Source organism: Oncorhynchus mykiss, chromosome 3 (assembly GCF_057628025.1).
Source record: "Oncorhynchus mykiss isolate SJ-2025 chromosome 3, ASM5762802v1, whole genome shotgun sequence".
Lineage (NCBI taxonomy): Eukaryota > Metazoa > Chordata > Actinopteri > Salmoniformes > Salmonidae > Oncorhynchus > Oncorhynchus mykiss.
The window spans coordinates 66,109,034-66,129,070 of record NC_143024.1 but is presented as its reverse complement, the minus strand read 5'-3'; the positions used below and the strand labels follow the sequence as shown (position 1 = coordinate 66,129,070).

General features: G+C 42.8%; 2 protein-coding genes across 18 annotated transcripts in view; both read right to left on the bottom strand.

The window, feature by feature from the left end:
* LOC110520209 (band 4.1-like protein 5) overlaps positions 1-12,750 on the bottom strand; it is a 48,208-nt gene extending 35,458 nt beyond the window's left edge. For 4 of the 11 annotated variants that reach the window (XM_021597367.3, XM_021597372.3, XM_090229943.1 and 1 more), the window contains exons 1-7: positions 12,437-12,748; positions 11,434-11,636; positions 2,683-2,787; positions 1,969-2,011; positions 1,677-1,755; positions 1,512-1,556; positions 963-1,015 (exon numbers count right to left, since the gene is read on the bottom strand). In XM_021597367.3, coding sequence (XP_021453042.3) covers positions 963-1,015; positions 1,512-1,556; positions 1,677-1,755; positions 1,969-2,011; positions 2,683-2,787; positions 11,434-11,613 — 505 coding nt within the window. In that variant the 5' untranslated portion in view covers positions 11,614-11,636; positions 12,437-12,748. Of the gene's footprint in view, positions 1-962; positions 1,016-1,511; positions 1,557-1,676; positions 1,756-1,968; positions 2,012-2,682; positions 2,788-11,433; positions 11,637-12,436 lie in introns of all 11 variants that reach the window. The other 7 variants (XM_021597369.3, XM_090229945.1, XM_021597368.3 and 4 more) reach the window with 5 other exon arrangements.
* An 825-nt stretch (positions 12,751-13,575) lies between these two features.
* LOC110520208 (protein tyrosine phosphatase non-receptor type 4) overlaps positions 13,576-20,037 on the bottom strand; it is a 108,440-nt gene continuing 101,978 nt past the window's right edge. For all 7 annotated transcript variants that reach the window (XM_090229935.1, XM_090229938.1, XM_090229933.1 and 4 more), the window contains one exon: positions 13,576-16,084. In XM_090229935.1, coding sequence (XP_090086061.1) covers positions 15,884-16,084 — 201 coding nt within the window. In that variant the 3' untranslated portion in view covers positions 13,576-15,883. The remainder of the gene's footprint in view (positions 16,085-20,037) is intronic.

The window sequence follows — 20,037 nt, the reverse complement described above, 5'->3', positions numbered from 1 at the left end:
AGGAGAGGCTCTTTGTTATCAGTGATTTGCTGCAGACCAAGGCAGAGTAGTGATGTGTCAGAGCTCAACGTGGGGCTAAGGGTCAGGGGTCGGGGCCTTGACAGGGATGGATGTTGCTGACAGGGTAGAGAAGGGAATGCCTCACCTCCTCCTGGTCATTGGTCAACAAATCAAATTAAGTGTGGGAAATATGGACAGACGTCCATAGCTGCCAAACAGAATGGAGTCGAGCTACCGACCGGACATTCAGTAGGTTACATTGAAATCTGAGGCTTTGACTAACTGCTTGAGGGTCCATTATTTGACTTGCTGGACATTTAGCTAGCAGGCATCAAACAGAACAGAATACAATCTGAAATCCTGATATCTACTCTACCTAAAAGCACGACCGTTTTGTTTGGGAAGGGCCATTCAGAGTTCTGGCTAAAGAGTGAGTTTTGAGAAACAAAAAGTGGTTTTGCTGTAAATAAAGGGGCTGTGATGGTGTGGATGACTTGAGCGAGAGAGAGAGCGAGAGAGGGGATAGTGAGAGGGGACGAGGGAGAGGGCTGGATTAGGGGGCCTTTGCAGAGAGCTGGGCTCTAATGAGCTTGCATTTACCCCCACAGAGGAGCTGGAAGAGAGAGAGGGGGCTCATTTCCATTCAGAACAACCCTGGAGTGCCCATTTACAGTTGGAACACTGAGCAAGGACTGCAGCCTCAGCATTTGGGCCAACTCCTCTGGGCAGTGCTGCGGCAGCAGCACACATTCTTGAAGAGAGGGTAGCGATAAACCCAAATTATCTTCTATTTCCACAAATACTCCACCATGTTAATAGGCTCTGAAAGGCTACTGTGGCACTATGGTCTCTCCCTGCTGATAGTGAAGATTCCACCCCCTCAGAAAACTGCAACTCGGTGGCTCTCATTCAAGAAGAGTTATGACAACCACACCGAGACATTGGGCCATCGTTGTTCTTACCTTGCAAAGAGAAGGCCGCCAGCTCCACTGCTGTGTCGAAAGGACATTCTAACCTGTGATACAAGGATGAGTGTTCAGTAGGAAAAAATGCTGTGGTCTGAGTGCTGTTGCTTTCAACAAGGTACAGTACACACTAGGCAAGGATACTGTCTGAAGAGATCAGTCACAGCTGTTTCAGCAGGGAACTATTGCATCTAACAGCCCGTTTCTCGCTCCAGAGCTAATACACAACAACCCGGTGTTGGATTCCTGGACAAACATGAACACTAATCCCCATGTAAGCGAAAATGGATACTAATATTCACAATCTACTTATTGATGTAAATAGTTTCCTTCCAACATCACGTGTGTAATCCACTACTGTAGCTAAGCCTCTTAGCATCTGTATCATGATGCAACAGAACAGATATAGCTAACATGTCTATAGGCCAAGTACATCATTACATCAGCCATGTTAAATATATTGAAGCACATGAAGTCTACACTAATGTAATATACTGTACATCTAATATAGGAAGAGCAAAACAGTGGGTGAGGGAGGTTACTTACTTGCCACTCAGGATATCTTGTTTTAGTTGCAATACAAATAGATATCTGCGAGAATAAAAGGGTCATTTGTTCATAAAAAGTCCAGATTAATGTCCCCAATAAATAGAAATGTTCTAAAAACAATTGGTGATTATTGAATAGTAAATAAGACGACGACAAGGTGACCTGGTCAACTCCTCATGCAGGTTGTTGGGTTCCGAGGAGTAGAATTTGACCCTCATGTGAAGGCAGTATGGGGGTCCGACTGCACAGAGGTAGGGGAGGAACAGAAGAGAGGAAGGAAAGAAAGAGGTTTGAAATGAGAATGGCATTAATGAAATCCATCTGTTTCTGGCTGTTCCATCAACATACCCATCCATTATACATCTCTAGAGCTACATTGGTACAGAAAAGAGGCAATAGAAGGGCTATAGCTTGTGTATCTCCAATGATTGTGAGGTCAAAAACATATACTTACTTTTGACTTGTTTTTTAATGCTTTTTGTAACGTCAAGCCAATGCTGCAAAAGAGACGAGAAAAGAACACATTTCAATGACAAGAAAGAATCAACCATCTAGACTCAAGCGAATCCATGGCATGGGCAAGGCCAAAAACACCTAGGATACCACACACAGTATGATTGTGTCACTAGAAAGGGAATTTCTGATTTGTAACTCGTCTGGGAGTTGGGAGACTGAGGCATGAACAATTGTATGAGGGAGGGGCAGGGGTTTAGGAGGGTGCGTGAGTAGGGGGGTAGGGTAGGGGGTGCTGCTCAAGCTGATGAGGGAACGGAAGGTCTCTGCCACAGCCCTATTTCACACTTCTCTCCCCCACATTCCTCTCTCCAGATCTCCCTCCCTACTACCTCTCTCCTCTCCTTCCTTCTATGCCCGTCACACCATATCAGCTTGCCCTGGCTGCTGGGTCTTTGATAGACACTGAACTTAATTTTTACTTTCTGCAACAAACTGTACTTGAACCTTCCAACAGCCATATATATATATATATATTAGACAACCCATATAGTATGTGAACTGTACACACTGTTATTCAAATCCCTATTCCAGAGAAGAGCAATTCAAGTTCAGTGGATAAATCTAACCATAACAAACCCCTTCCTAATTCTTAGAACAAGGTTGGGTGGTAGTAAAAGTCAGTCTCTAGGACAGTCTGCTACTCTGGTCTTACCGGTACTTGTGCAGAGTCCATGAAGCGTAGTCCGAAGTAGTCCTTCTCTACGATGTCCAGGTGATACATGATCTGGTCAAACAGCTCCTCACCTTTGGCTTTTTTCTGACAGAGCAAGAGAGATGTCAGAGGTCACACAGTCATTAATCTGGAAGCAATGTCATCAATCATTCAACAGACTAGGTCTAGACTTTTCACTGTGTTCTCTTTAGCATTTTAATAATAGTTTCATATTTCAAATATTTTTAAACTGTTGCTCAATGTTATTTATTATGGTTAACACAATACAAGGGGAACGAGCAAGTGGAGAAGTTTCGCTAAGTCACTACTGGTGGAAAAGTTATAGAGCTGTTTTAAGGGTTTGTGTATTCTTCCCTGATACTCCACTCCCCAGACACACTGTTGATTTCATTGCCTCTATAACTGATTAGAGAACACGCAAAAAAGAGACGAGAGACAAATAGAACATATTATTTAGCTGGCTTCGCCTACTTTAAAATCAGGCACACTGCCACATGTTTAAGTCTTTCCCTTCTGTTCTGGTGAGCAGTTTGAACTCTATGATAGAGTGTTTCCTGCAGTCAGTCTGACAGGTCGTACCAGTCTCCAGTCTGCACTGCTCAGACGGGGTGTTAGCTGCCCAACTCCTGTAGCCTGCTGCTGTACTAGCTAGTTCAGTACACGGCCAACTTAAAAACAGCAGGAAGAATGGCAGCACTGGGGTCACCATGGCAACCTGCTAGTAGGCTGCAACACAGCGAGTCAGCGTGACCCCAGTCAGTCTCTACTCTCTGCCCAGCAGTCTGACTGACTAACCACACACAGTAGCCTGACAACACAGTACACAGTCTGTAGCCCTGTAGTGAAGTCTCAGCTAATGAGTGATCTACAGGCCAGCCTATGAAAACAAAACGCTCCCACTACCTCACACCACCAGAGAGCGAGACACGGAAAAAACAAAAGATGTGGTTGGTCGGTCACTCCACTGCGCTGAATGACATTGAGGTCATTTGTGTTCAAGGTGACTGAATGGTCAAATCTTATAGAAGGGGTGAAAACGCCCCTTGTAGTGGCTGGCAGAGTTCACTGCCATTCTGCAGAGCTTTCTTTGCCTCGAGTTTCTCAGATGAATACAAGCAACGTTAGACCAAGTCCACCAACAGAGAGGACACTCCCAAGTGCACAAACAATGGAAACGCACAACACTAAAGATGTAGCTTAAAGCACACAAAATCAGAACATGCAGTAAAGTCTGCAACAACATTGCTGAAACCTAACAAGCATATTACTGGTTGTGACACTGCTGTGTGCATACAGCGACACACACACACAATACCCTGCAGGGGAACAAACATTGACATGTGCAGTGAGGACTCAGGCCTGCACTGCCATGCTCTGGTCGGGTACATTATTTATACAGGGGGAGTGGTCGTGATGGGTAGAGAGGAGAGGATGCTGCCATTGAACAGTCCTCAGTGTTAATCCAAGCTTGCCGGACGCTCACGCAGGCCCCATAGAGTTGGCATAGCTCACAAAGCGCCCCTTCGGCCAGGGAGAATGGACACAAAGGAGCCATTGTGCGCTCCAGTGAACCCCAGGCCTCGCTGTCGCATTGTTCACCAGAGGTTTCCAGTCTGCTCGACCAACCATCTGCCTTTGGAGGCACAGTTACATTGCTAAGGCTGCTCCCTGCATGCAAGTCAGAGGATTGCCACTGAGGGAGGGGTACAAAATAAAATAAAAAAATCGGCCTCCCCACCCTACGCAAGTTAGAGCCACTGAGGGAGGACTGCGGAAGAAATATGGCAGCCCCCCTCCTTCGTCCCACCAATTGTCTTAAAAGCTTGAGGCTCCCTTATTCAGACTGGACTGAGTTCTGGAGCTGGAGGTGTCAGAGAAGAGACGAATCATTAGACTATTTACTGTGCCGTTTGTGTCAAAAGGGATAGCTGCTGCTTTAGAGGTGTAACCCCAGGAAACCCTTTGGGTTGACATAAGCATTCAGCCATGTTGGTAAGAGCAATAAACAAGCTACGCCACACTCTTTCTTCAAATGTCATTCTGGACAATTTACTGACCAGCACCCAGGGTTGCACATTTTGGGGAATATTCAGAGATGGAAACATTCCATGGGAATTAACAGGAATATTTGGGAATATAATACCATTTAAATGTAGATTTTCTTTTTGCGTTGGATATATTTACCATATCATATAGAGAGAGACCTCATAAGTAGACATAATTGCAAATGATTAAATCCTTCCAACAGAATTAAAAAAAAAAATGTTTTGTTACAAATTGAACTTTAATTAAATGAGTTGACTTTCACTGAACAACAAAAGGGAATATATAATGGTCCCCAATGATCCATCGCATCTCCCAAAAACATTTCAACATACATCTGTAAAATCATAACCAAAGCTTTAGTTTCTAGACTGTCTTCCTCTCAGGCTTCCATGTCTTCTCCCTGGACCTCCTCAATGTCCACCTCTTGAACATCAGACTGAGGCCTCATCTTCACTGTCACTTTCCAACCTTGTTGAGGATGGCTCGTTGTCAGGCTCAAAAAGCCTCAAATTTGACCAGATGGCCACCAATTTTTCAATGGTCAGCCTGTTGTGTGCTTTGGTTTGTGTGTTCCCAAACAAGTACCAGTTGCGCTCTGAGGTGGCTGATGTTGGTGGGATTTGAAGGATGGAGGCAACAGGGGAAAGATGCTCAGATCCACAAAGTCCCTCCCAGCAGGTGGCTGATGAGATATGCTGGCAGGACTGCCATATTGCATCTCCATCCCAAAGCCCTTGCTTGGAAGTGTACTTCGTCAGACTGCCAAGAACCAGGCCGGTGGCGAGACACTGTAGTGATGACACCATAGGCCTTTTTTGTCTCTGCTCCAAACAGGATGCTCTTGCCATTATATTTGGGGTCCATCATGTACGCTGCGGCATGTATGGGCTTCAGGCAAAAGTCTTCACACTTTTTGATGTATTTCAGAACTGCAGTGTCCTCTGCTTGGAGCAACAGCAAAGTGGACAGGGCAGTACAAAAGTATTTTATTATATGTGCAAGCAGAGTCTGCACATCAGACAGGGTGGCATTGTCACCCTCAATCTGTGCAATGGCTACTGCTATAGGTTTCAGGCTGCTTACCACTCTCTCCCAAAATACATCATCCAGGAGAATCCTCTTGATGGGGTTGTCCATATCGGCAGAGTGTGATATGGCCATTTGTTGGAGTTCTTCCCCTCCAGGAGACTTTCAAACATGATGACAACACCACCCCAATGTGTGTTGCTGGGCAGCTTTAAAGTGGTGCTCTTATTCTTCTCACTTTGCTTGGTGAGGTAGACTGCAGCTATAACTTGATGACCCTTCACATACCTAACCATTTCCTTGGCTCTCTTGTAGAGTGTATCCATTGTTTTCAGTGCCATGATGTCCTTGAGGAGCAAATTCAATGCATGAGCAGCATAGCCAACGGGTGTGATGTCGGAGGAAACACCTCGCACCTGTGGCGGGCCGGACGCAGTGCGCGCTAACCAAGGTTGCCAGGTGCACGGTGTTTCCTCTGACACATTGGTGCGGCTGGCTTCCTGGTTGGATGGCACTGTGTTAAGAAGCAGTGCGGCTTGGTTGGGTTGTGTATCGGAGGACGCATGACTTTCAACCTTTGTCTCTCCCGAGCCCGTACGGGAGTTGTAGCTACTATCTTGTCTAACCGCTACTAAACAATTGGATACCACGAAATTGGGCAGAAAAAGGGATTAAAAAAATAAAAAAATAAAAATGACTACTGTTCTACTTTACTGAAATAAGCCAAAGGTGTTAGGTTTGTATTGGTGAAACCTAGAATCTTGTACTAGACCTATGTCAACATGTTTATTCACTATTACAGTTAGTCCCGAGTATGGCTGCTGTACAGTAGCAACATGCATGTCAGATATCACACAAAATATCTAAACAAAGGGACAGACCAATAGGGCCAAAGCGGTCTCAGAAGAACACAAAGAAAACATAAGGCCTTGATCAAAATGAGTTATTGCCTGGGAAGCCCATTGGCAGCCTAAACAGTGACGTTATTACGCAACCCAGCAGTTATGCTTCGTAACACTTAAGTGAATAAATGGTCAGACTATATCAACTAGCCTAGAACTCTTACATAGCAGAGCTATAGATCCAGAGTTACAGCTAGCCTAACAGTTCACAATGTTCCTTCCAAATGGATTTTCACATGACTATGACAAAGCTATTAGAAAACTGCACGCAGGCTCATGTCCTGAACTCCACAAACTCTTCACACATAAACATGGACGGCCTATCCCATGTTGTAATAACTCCCACTAGCATTGAATTCAGAGGCATTACCAAAAAAAGAGAAAAAAAAAACTACTGGAGAAGCTCTGTGACAATAGACCTATAGCATTTACAGTGGAATACACCTCAAGTACCTCGACTAACCGGTACCCCCTGTATATTGCCTCGCTATTGTTATTTTACTGCTGCTGTTTAATTATTTGTTACTTTTATTATCTACTTAACACCTGGTTTTTCTTAAAACTTCTTAAAGCATTGTTGGTTAAGGGCTTGTAAATAAGCATTTCACTCTAAGGTCTACCTACACCTGTTGTATTCGGTGCATGTGAACATTTTCATTCGATTTTAAGTGTCATCAACTGGTTGGACAGCTGGAATGCCTTAGAAATTCCAACCCTGAGAAATCAAAGAGGACATTGTGGACCAAGAGCAAATCTTCCCATTCGAGAAGACCATCTCCACTCACTTGGCTCCTGGCTGTGGGTGGGTCATGTGACCAGGTGTGCTGTAGAGGGATCATGGAATTACAGGTGATCAGCAGCACTCAATACAACAGTGAACTACACATAAACACACTGGCACGCACCTCTCACGTGGCCAAGTCACACATCAGTGAGTCAGTGACACTCTCAGTAACTCATTAACAGCACAGCAAGAGGGCAACAAGCTACCTAAGAACAGGCCCACAACATGATTAGGGTCTCAGAGCAATACACGCAGTCAGCCAGGAAAGCGAAGGCTAGCTTTTTCAAACTGATTTGCATGCTGTAGTCCTTGGAGAATAAGAGCACTTCCTCCAAGCTGCCCACTGCACTGAGGCTAGGTAAGACTGTCACCACCGATAAATGCACGATAATCGAGAATATCAATAAACATTTCTCCACGGCTGGCCATGCTTTCCTCCTGGCTAGCCCAACTAGAGGGCGACCGATTAATCGGAATGGCGGATTAATTAGGGCCGATTTCACGTTTTCATAATCGGAAAATTGTATTTTTGGGCGCCGATTTGCAGATCTTTTTTTTTTTTTACACCTTTATTTAATCTTTATTTAACTAGGCAAGTCAGTTAAGAAAATTTTTATTTTCAATGACGGCCTAGGAACGGTGGATTAACTGCCTCGTTCAGGGGCAGAAAGACAGATTTTCACATTGTCAGCTCGGGGGATCCAATCTTGCAACCTTACAGTTAACTAGTCCAACGCAATAACGACCTGCCTCTCTCTCGTTGCACTCCACAAGGAGATTGCCTGTTACGCAAACGCAGTAAGCCAAGGTAAGTTGCTAGCTAGCATTAAACTTATCTTATAAAAAACGATCAATCATAATCACTAGTTAACTACACATGGTTGATGATATTACTAGATATTATCTAGCGTGTCCTGTGTTGCATATAATCTGACTGAGCATACAAGCATACAAGTATCTAAGTATCTGACTGAGCGGTGGTAGGCAGAAGCAGGCGCGTAAACATTCATTCAAACAGCACATTCCTGCTTTTTGCGAGCAGCTCTTTGTTGTGCATCAAGCATTGCGCTGTTTATGACTTCAAACCTATCAACTCCCGAGATGAGGCTGGTGTGACCGAAGTGAAATGGCTGGCTAGTTAGCGCGCGCTAATAGCGTTTCAAACTTCACTCGCTCTGAGCCTTGGGGTGGTTGTTTCCCTTGCTCTGCATGGGTAACGCTGCTTCGTAGTGGTGGATGTTGTCATTGTATTGCTGGTTCGAGCCCAGGGAGGAGCGAGGAGAGGGACAGAAGCTATACTGTTACACTAGCAATACTAAAGTGCCTATAAGAACATCCAATAGTGAAAGGTTAATGAAATAAAAATGGTATAGAGGGAAATAGTCCTATAATTTCTATAATAACTACAACCTAAAACCTCTTACCTGGGAATATTGAGGAACCACCAGCTTTCATATGTTCTCATGTTCTGAGCAAGGAACTGAAACGTTAGCTTTCTTACATAGCACATATTGCACTTTTACGTTCTTCTCCAACACTTTAATTTTGCATTATTTAAACCAAATTGAACATGTTTCAGTATCTACTTGAGGCTAAATTGATTTTATTTATGTATTATATTAAGTTAAAATAAGTGTTCATTCAGTATTGTTGTAATCGTCATTATTACAAACGCAATTTTTTAAAATTTAATTCATTTATTATTATTATTATTATTATTTTTTTTTTAATCGGCCGATTAATCGGTATTGGCTTTATTTGTCCTCCAGCAATCGGTATCGGCGTTGAAAAATCATAATCGGTCGACCTCTAATCCCAACCCCGGCTAACAGCTCCGCACCCATCGCAGCTACATGCCCGAGCCTCCCCAGCTTCTCCTTCACCCAAATCCAGAGAGCTGATGTTCTGAAAGAGCTGCAAAACCTGGACCTGTACAAATCAGCTGGGCTAGACAATCTGGACCCTCTCTTTCTAAAATTATTCACCGCTATTGTTGCAACCCCTATTACCAGTCTGTTCAACCTATCTTCCGTATCGTCCGAGATCCCTAAAGATTGGAAAGCTGCCGCGGTCATGCCCCTCTTTAAAAGGGGGTGACACTCTAGACCCAAACTGTTATAGACCTATATCAATCCTGCCCTGCCTTTCTAAAGTCTTCAAAAGCCAAGTTAATAAACAGATCACTGACCATTTCGAATCCCACTGTACCTTCTCCGCTGTGCAATCCGGTTTCCGAGCTGGTCACGGGCGCACCTCAGCCACGCTCAAGGTACTAAACGATATCATAAACCCCATAGATAAAAGACAGTACTGTGCAGCCGTCTTCATCAACCTGGGCAAGGCTTTCGAGTCTGTCATTCACCGTATTCTTATCGGCAGACTCAACAGCCTTGGTTTCTCAAATGACTGCCTCGCCTGGTTCACCAACTACTTCTCAGACAGAGTTCAGTGTGTCAAATCGGAGGGCCTGTTGTTCTGACCTCTGGCAGTCTATGGGGGTGCCACAGGGTTCAATTCTCGGGCTGACTCTTTTCTCTGTATATATCAATGATGTCGCTCTTGCTGCGGGTGATTCCCTGATCCATCGTTACGCAAACGACACCATTCTGTATACATCTGGCCCATCTTTGGACACTGTTAACTAGCCATACAACTCCTTCTGTGGCCTCCAACTGCTCTTAAACGCTAGTAAAACCAAATGCATGCTTTTCAACCGTTCACTGCCCGCAACTGACTAGCATCACTACTCTGGACGATTCTGACTTAGAATATGTGGACAACTACAAATACCTAGGTGTCTGGCTAGACTGTAAACTCTCCTTCCAGAATCACATTAAGCATCTCCAATCCAAAATTACATCTAGAATTGACTTCCTATTTCACAAAGCCTCCTTCACTCATGCTGCCAAACATACCCTTGTAAAACTGACTATCCTACCGATCCTCAACTTTGGCGATGTCATTTACAAAATAGCTTCCAATACTCTACTTAGCAAACTGGATGCAGTCTATCACAGTGCCATCCGTTTTGTCACCAAAGCCCCAAATATTACCCACCACTGCGACCTGTATGCTCTAGTCGGCTGGCCCTCACTACATATTCGTCGCCAGACCCATTGGCTCCAGGTCATTTATAAGTCTATGCTAGGTAAAGCTCCGCCTTATCTCAGCTCACGATAACAACACCCACCAGTAGCACGTGCTCCCGCAGGTATATCTCACTGGTCATCCCCAAAGCCAACACCTGCTTTGGCCGCCTTTCCTTCCAGTTCCCTACTGCCAATGACTGGAACGAATTGCAAAACTCGCTGAAGCTGGAGACTTAAAATTGCCCTCACTAACTTTAAACATCAGCTATGTGATCAGCTAACCGATCGCTGCAGCTGTACATAGCCCATCTGTAAATAGCCCACACAATCTACCTACCTCATCCCCATATTGTTTTTAATGTACTTTTCTGCTCTTTTGAACACCAGTATTTCTACTTGCACATCTATCACTCCAGTGTTAATTTGCTAAACTGTAATTACTTCGCTACTACGGCCTATTTATTGCCTTAACACCTCACGCCATTTGCACACACTTTATATATACTTTTTTTCTTCTATTGTGTTATTGACTGTATGCTTGTCTATTCCATGTGTAACTATTTTGTTTGTGTCGCATTGCTTTGCTTTATCTTGGCCAGGTCGCAGTTGTAAATGAGAACTTGTTCTCGACTAGCTTACCTGGTTAAATGGAAAAAAATAAAATTGAGGGAGCTAGTCAGCAAGTACTATACAGTAGAACTTTATATGTGGGAATCAACCCACACAGACACAGAGAGAGAGAGATATTCAGCCTCAGGGCACCTGCCATGCCAAAAATGCTCCTACCACTGTCCTCCTTCCTTTTGAAATATCGTTTGATGACCCTATACAAAACATCCACCTGTTACTTTCTCATGAGGCATTTTTTTGTGTAAAGTCTCACCGGTAGGTCCACACTGACATCAGTGCCGTCCAGCAGTGACACACGACAGGTGATGACAGACTTGGCCTCCCCGGCAGCAGGGATGTGTGTGGTGGCCCGCTGGGCCTCTCTCAGCCGGGCCTTCTCAGCATGCTTACGGACGGACCGCCGGCCCAGCGTCCGGCGGAGGAAACTCAGCATGGTGGGGGCCTAGTGAACACTACCTGCACATGTGAGAGGAAGGATTACTGATACAATCTGTCGTGTTCCTCAATCAGAGGGCTGTGATGTTAAAACAATCTATTAAATAATGTGATGTGACAGAAGCCTTATTAGTATGCAAATCAAAATGGTGTGACTTATCACCACAACTAACCTAAGTGCTCTTATCTGCCTAGGTATTACTTTTGGGCTTTTCTGTGTGTACAATGTTTGCCGTGGACTAAACTTCAATCCATGGTGAAGGAAGGTTATGATGAACTTAACTTGTTGGTGAAAGAAGTTCATTAACTTCCTTCACTATGGAGTGGAGTTTTAGTCCGCCAATGTTCGTAGACTCACAATAATCTAATGGTTGTTCCAAACGGCTAGCAATGACGTTGTGAATAAACACTTGCTGTATTTACCATACCATTACACTGTAGTTAGCTAAATTGGGTAGTGTATTATTAGCCATTTGTTACATACATTAGGGCTGTAGTTAATGATAACAATTTTACAGAGCAATTTAGACTGAACATTTGGACTGCTAACTATCAGATAGTACAGACTATGCTATTAGCTAGCTATGCGGTACCAGATAATAGGTTATGCTAGTTAATTTGCTGGCTAGTTAGCTACCTGGTAACGTTAACTAACCAACCAACTAGATAGTTAGCTAGAAGCTTTGCCCGAATAAATATTGTATTAATTTCGATCTTAATTACATTTCATTCAAGTATTAACTATTGAAGAATAACTAGATAAAATTGGCTTTGACTAGTCACATCATGAGCGAGAGCAACAGGTTTAGCAGGCAAGCTACCTCTTGTGATAACGACGCGTTACTGAAGCAACAGATGAAAGAAATCAGGCGACATACACTTGCTGCTGCTGTCGCCGATGGCCACTTGTAGATCCGAAAGTCCTAAAGGAATAGCAACTCACGAAAGACTTGGCTAAAATAACAACCAATCCACGTGCATTGTTCACTTTACAAACAAATGAAAACGAATGTTTCCATGGTCGATAAGTATTCTACTGTATTTCCTATTCGATCGATACCCTAACGAGATAATTTCCACAAGTCCCAAGAAAAGAGGGAGGCAAGATTTCCCGCAGGAAATGACGTCAAAATAAATCCCAAACACACAGCTATTTGTATTTAAAGAGACATTAGGGTGTTGAGTGCGGTCATTGGTTGGGTGCATAGAAATGTAATTATATTTATATTGTTGGGTGTTTCTGTAGTAGTAATCTTGAGATACAATGTAGCCAATTATGAAAAGCATTACTTGAAATATAACAAATACATATACCCAAGTATGTATTATCATAGAATCATATTATGCCGATATAAGGACTGAACAAACCAGTAGATACTTTCGAGTCGGTACATTCAGTAATAGATTACGGTACATTTTTAAACGGCATTATGGTAGTCAGTGTAATTTTTTTTTTTCTCAATCAGACCAAATATCTACTGTATGAACTACTGAATCTTCTCCATTTAGCAACAGCGCCACTCACTGGTCATGTTGATGGCACCTGTCTGGTCTTGATGAGGTCATTATAGTATCTCCTGCCATGGATATCCATTGATTGACAGGGATGAGACCAGACCGTCCGTACCTGTGCACTTCTTTCAAACATACTTGATACTTAAAGAGAGCCTCTTGGACAGATGTCATTGTTTGCATTGGAGTCTAACTCAGGCTGTTGGAACTTGCAAGGTTGATTACAGACGAGCAGAAATGCTGTTTTAGGCTTCTTACATTGATGCTACTTTCTAAATAATTTTAAGCATCAGTCGTATTTCTCGAATGTAGAACTTGGAATACAGGTACGTGTGTGAATTAAGACAGAAGAGTGATTGAGGAAATCCATATGTACCATGACAATATTATCAAAACATTGCATTGACCTCACTTTTGCAGTGTGGAAAAGCAACGTGAGATGAAGCAATTTTTTCATGCTTTCAGACAAGTTTTAATCGTTTTTAATAAATCTTATAAACATATTCAAAGCACTGTCAAATGACAATATCAGAAAGAAAAAAACAAAGCACATTGCACATAGCAACTGAAAACAAGTGTTTGAAACAGAAGTAAAATCAACTTAATGGAGTGAGAATTGAAAGAAATGTAAGCTTTCAATTTCTTCTATTTTTAAACACAAGTTGTCACATGTCATTCTCTATATAAAAACATTTTAACTCACAAATGATTTTCCCTTTTATTTTAAAGATTTTTTTTAAATATACAACATTGTATTTACATGGTCGAGTATATTTACAAAAAAAATAAGCATCACTGTAGGTTTGAGTTTTTGTTCCCTACAGGTGTCTAAAAACAAATAAAATGATAAATAAAAAGTAAACACCATTTTATGTTTCTGACATATTCAGTAGCAGGCATGGCTACCCAGTCATCTGCAAAGTGCTGTCCATTCTCAAGAAGCATGAACCGTTTCTTTCACAAAACTACAACACGGCCACCCTCCCATACCTACCCCACCCTGCTTCCCTCCCCTCCTGCCTCCAAACAGCACCCCACAGTACCCTGATACGCTATCATAACACTTTGAACAAAGCTCAATTTGTGAAAATAAAATTTGATGGTTCTGGAAACCCAAGTCTTGTATGTGGCATTCTGTAGTCTTGCTCCTATGATCCGTCATCATAATACTCTCAGGCATAACAGAATGAGCCGGATTCCATGTATGATTTCATAAAATTAAAATAATCAAAATGACAGTTTTGTGGATTCCACACAGTGGGTTGATGATCGACCATTGGGGACTGTGTGCAAGCCAGGTGAAAGGGACCAATTTACTTCATGGGCTTCTCACAGCGTGGTCAAAATGTATTTATTACCAATGTACGTGCTATAGATGCATCACACAGTCACCTCAGGTCAAGAAGATGGAAAAAACTATGGCAAATAAGTTTACAAGCAGGCTTCACCCCAGACATCTAACATTGAGTTAGTATTGAGTGTCAGCCAGGTTATGGTGAAATGGCAAGGGGTTAGCAAATGGTTACACGGCATGACGCCATGAGACAGAGCCACAGCAGCACCAGAGACAGGACATAATATACACACACAAGAAAAATTGCTGAGTCACAGAGACACACCACATAACTACACTGACGGTCCCACACACATCCACTCTAAACATACACATGGTTGTGCAGAATAGTGCATCGGAGAAGGTGCCACTACCTGCAGTGCCAAGATGGCAGCAACCAATGAAACAAAGCAAGAAACAGCCTCTTCCATGAGAAGAGTAGCTAAAACTATAAAGAAGCTGATAACTCCAATACAAGAACTTCTGAAAATGACAATACAGTTGAACCAGTTTGAAAAGGACACCTCGTGCACCCCAATTTTTTTTTACAAAACATGTTATAACTGTGTTGGCTACAACAAATGCCCAGCAATGTGCACCTAAAACACCCTTAAGTGATTATAATTTCCAATAAAAAGAACGTGCCTTAAAGCCTCTAAGTACCATTTAAATATATTTAAAAAAAATGTGGGGGTATATAATTACTAATATTTGAATGATCTTAGTACTGTTGGCTTAAAATCAAGACAGACACACAAAGACAGCGAGAAATGTAACTTAAAAAGGTTGTTTTAAGGTCTCCCATTTGATAGCTTTATTTGCCATGGTGTGACTGGGGACTCTATGAAATACTGTAGCTTAGAGTAGATCCACGCCCTGCCAAATTGGAAAATTTAACATGCCAATCAACGTCAGTCAATGACTCGTTCGTTCTATGCAAAAACCAAGGCAGTGACACGACAGCCACACGGTTAGCTAGGGTTAGACAAAGTGCTCCGATGTGTGTCTATTGTCATAACTTGACAAGAAAAGCAAAGAATATAATAAATAAAAACCACTCACTATAAAGTAAAATTCTCACTACTTTTTACTACCTATGATTTCATTTGGGAAGCATGAAGCTAGGACTCGCACTAACGTTTGTTCAGTGGACAGGGTTTGACAAACTAAAACACAATAAATACTACTTGAAAAAGATACGGTGTCTCTCGATCGGCCGGAGGGACATAGAAGAAAAGGCAAGTCCGTCTACATAACATAAATGGATTCATTTGTCAATGATTTTCAGTTTTGTGTCGGCATAAAGTGCAACAGTGCTTTGTTCTCTCCTTGGCCCACGGCAGTACCCATGGTAGCCAGGGCTCTTCCTCCATGGTGCTGGGCATCTCACTACAAACCCAGGTCAGGTCCAAGGGATTAGAGGTTAGGTTTCAGGGCATTCGCTGGTCACGCTGGTCTCACTTGTCACACTGGTCACACTAGCGCTAATGCTAACGCTAACATCTTCCTCTTCCTCTTCTCCATTTTCTTCTACTTCTCTCTGGTATAGGTTGGACTTCAGGGGTTTGACCATGCCTTCCTCATAGACCCTCAAGATGGCTTCACACACAAACTTGTACTGGCTCTGAGGACACAGAAGAGAAAGAGGGAAAGGAAGAGAACATCAGTAACAGTAGGAGCTAATGGCAAGACATGAGTAAACAAGCCAGAGCAGCCAGTGATTGGGATAGAGGCAGCCAGGGATGAATAAACAACCTGAAAAGCCAACTTCCCTGAGGTGGGAAGCAGTGGTGAGTGCATTTGGAAAGTATTCAGACCCCATTACTTTTTCCACTTTGTTACGTTACAGCTTTATTTTAAAATTAATCTCCACACAATATCCTATAATGACAAAGCAAAAACAGGTTTAGAATTTTTAGCAAATGTTTTAATAAAAACAGAAATAGCTTTTTTAACATGCGTATTCAGACCCTTTGCTATACTCGAAATTGAGCTCAGGTACATTCTGTTTCCAATTATCATCCTTGAGATGTTTCTACAACTTGATCCAGTTCACCTATGGTAAATTCAACTGATTGGACATGATTTGGAAAGTCACAACTGTCTATATAAGGTCCCACAGTTGATAGTGCATGTCAGAACAAAAACCAAACCATGAGGTCGAAGGAATTGTCCATAGAGCTCCAAGACAGGATTGTGTTGAGGCACAGATCTGGGGAAGGGTACCAAAACATTTCTGCAGCATTGAAGGTCCCCAACAACACAGTGGCCCCCATCATTCTTAAATGGAAGAAGTTTGGAACCACCAATACTCTTCTTGGAGCTGGCTACCAGGCCAAACTGAGCAATTGGGGAGAAGGGCCTTGGTCAGGGTGATAACCAAGAACCCAATGGTCACTGACAGAGCTCTAGAGTTAATCTGTGGAGATGGCAGAACCTTCCAGAAGGACAACCATCTCTGCAGCATTCCACCAATCAGGCCTTCATGCTGGAATGGCCAGATGGAAGCAACTCCTCAGTTAAAAGGCACATGACAGCCCACTTGGTGTTTGCCACAGGCACCTAAAGGACTCTTTTACAATGAGAAACGAGATTATCTGGTCTGATGAAACCAAGATTGGACTCTTTGGCTGAATGCCAAGTGCCATATCTGGAGGAAACCTGACACCATCCCTACGGTGAAGCATGGTGGTGGCAGCATCATGCTGTGGGGGTGTTTTTCATTGGCAGGGACTGGGAGACTAGTCAGGATCGAGGGAAAGAAGAACTGAGCAAAGTACAGAGATCCTTGATGAAAACCTACTCCAGAGCACTCAGGACCTCAGACTGGGGCAAAGGTTCACCTTCCATCAGGACAACGACAAGAAGCACACAGCCAAGACAACGCAAGAGTGGCTTCGAGACAAGTCTGAATGTCCTTGAGTGGCCAAGCCAGAGCCCAGACTTGATCCCGATCAAACATCTCTGGAGAGATCTGAAAATAGCAGTAAAGCGATGCTCCCCATCCAACCTGACAGAGCTTGAGAGGATCTGCAGAGAAGGATGGGTGAACCTCCCAAAAATACATGGTGTGCCAAGCTTGTAGCGTCATACCCAAGAAGACTCGAGGCTGTAACCACTGCCATAGGTGCTTCAACAAAGTACTGAGTAAAGGGTGTGAATACTTATCTAAATGTGATATTTCAGTGTTTTTGTTTTGTCATTATGGGGTATTGTATGTAAAAAATTGCAATGGTATCCATTTCGGAATAATGGCTGTAACGTAACAAAATGCAGAAAATGTCAAGGGGTCTGAATAATTTCCTAATGCACTGTATGCGTGTACCCACTGAATGCATGTGTATTTGCATTAGGGAAAGGGGGTGAGTGTGTGAGAACATGTGTACTTAGATTGTGTATGCACAGCATGTATGACTGGAGGAAGGAAATGCATGAAAGACCCTTTTTGATTTGATTTTTCCCTAGTCTCATTAGCATAGTCTCTAACAACCCCCTCATCTTCCACCATTCCTCCCCCACATCCTTCCCCTATCCCCCCAGACCCTGAGGGTGTGCTAGCCTCATTAGAGCTCAGCACATCCTAATGAAATTACAGCTGCATCCTCATCATCTCTACCTCCTTTAGCCTGGGTCTCTGGGCTGAGCACGGGGCCAAATGGCACTCATGCAGTGTTCTCTAGAGAGAGAATAAAGTGTGCTTCCCAAATGGCACGCTATTCCCTATATAGTACACTACACTTGAACAGGGCCAATTGGTCTCTTGGTCTAGATGAGAAATTGCCAGACCTGGGCAGAAAATAGTTGTATTTTGTAGTTAATACCAGAGGTAGTCAAATATATTTTCTATAGAGTTTTTAGTTAAAAAGCAACTTTTCTTTGATATTCAAATAGGGTTCTCAGAAAACCAAATAATATTTGAAGGTATTGGTACAGCATGGCGCTTGCACCGCCAGGGTTGTGGGTTTGATTCCTGGGGCCACCTACATGTAAAATGTATGATTGATGACTAAGTTGCTTTCGATAAAAGCATCTGCTATATACATATATATATATATATATATATATATATATATATATATATATATATATATATATATATACACACACACACACACACACACACACACACACACACACACACACACACACACACACACAGTTAAAGTCAGAAGTTTATATACACCTTAGCCAAATACATTTAAACTCAGTTTTTCACAATTCCTGACATTTAATCCTAGTTAAAATACCATCTTAGGTCAGTTAGGATCTCCACTTTATTTTAAGAATGTGAAATGTCAGAATAATAGTAGAGAGAATGATTTCAGCTTTTATGTCTCATCACATTCCCAGTTGGTCAGAGGTTTACATACACTTGGTAGCATTGCCTTTAAATTGTTTAACTTGGGTCAAACGTTTTGCATAGCCTTTCACAAGTTTCCCACAATAAGTTGGGTGAATTTTGGCCAATTCCTCCTGACAGAGCTGGTGTAATTGAGTCAGGTTTGTAGGCCGCCTTGCTGGCACAAGCTTTTCAGTTCTGCCCACACATATTCTATGGGATTGAGGTCAGGGCTTTGTGATGGCCACTCCAATACCTTGACGTTGTTGTCTAAGCCATTTTGCCACGACTTTGGAAGTATACTTGGGGTCATTGTCCATTTGGAAGACCCATTTGCAACTGATGTCTTGAGATGTTGCTTCAAAATATCCACATAAATTATCTCCCTCAAGTCATCTATTTTGTGAAGTGCACCAGTCCCTCCTGCAGCAAAGCACCCCCACAACACGATGCTGCCACCCCCGTGCTGCACGGTTGGGATGGTGTTCTTCGGCTTGCAAGCATACCCCTTTTTTCTCCAAACATAACAATGGTCATTATGGCCAAACAGTTCTAATTCTGTTTCATCAGACCAAAGAACATTTCTCCAACAAGTACGATCTTCGTTCCCATGTGCAGTTGCAAACCGTAGTCTGGCTTTTTTATAGCGGTTTTGGAGCAGTGGCTTCTTCCTTGCTGAGCGGCCTTTCAGATTATGTCAATATAGGACTCGTTTTACTGTGGATATAGATACTTTTGTACCCGTTTCCTCCAGCATCTTCACACGGTCCTTTGCCGTTGTTCTGGGATTGATTTGCACCAAAGTACGTTCATCACTAGGAGACAGAACGCGTCTCCTTCCTGAGCGGTATGGTGTTTATACTTGTGTACTATTATTTCTACAGATGAACGTGGTACCTTCAGGCGTTTGGAAATTGCTCCCAAGGATGTACCAGACTTGTGGAGGTCTACAATTATTTTTCCTGAGGTCTTGGCTGATTTATTTAGATTTTCCCATTTCGTCAAGAAAAGAGGCACTGCGTTTGAAGGTAGACCTTGAAATACATCCACAGGTACACCTTCAATGACTCAAATGATGTCAACTATCCTATCAGATGCTTCTAAAGCCATGACATTTTCTGGAATTTTCTAAGCTGTTTAAAAGGCACAGTCAACTTAGTGTATGTATACTTCTGACCCACTGGAATTGTGATACAGTGAATTATAAGTGAAATAATCTGTCTAAACAATTGTTGGAA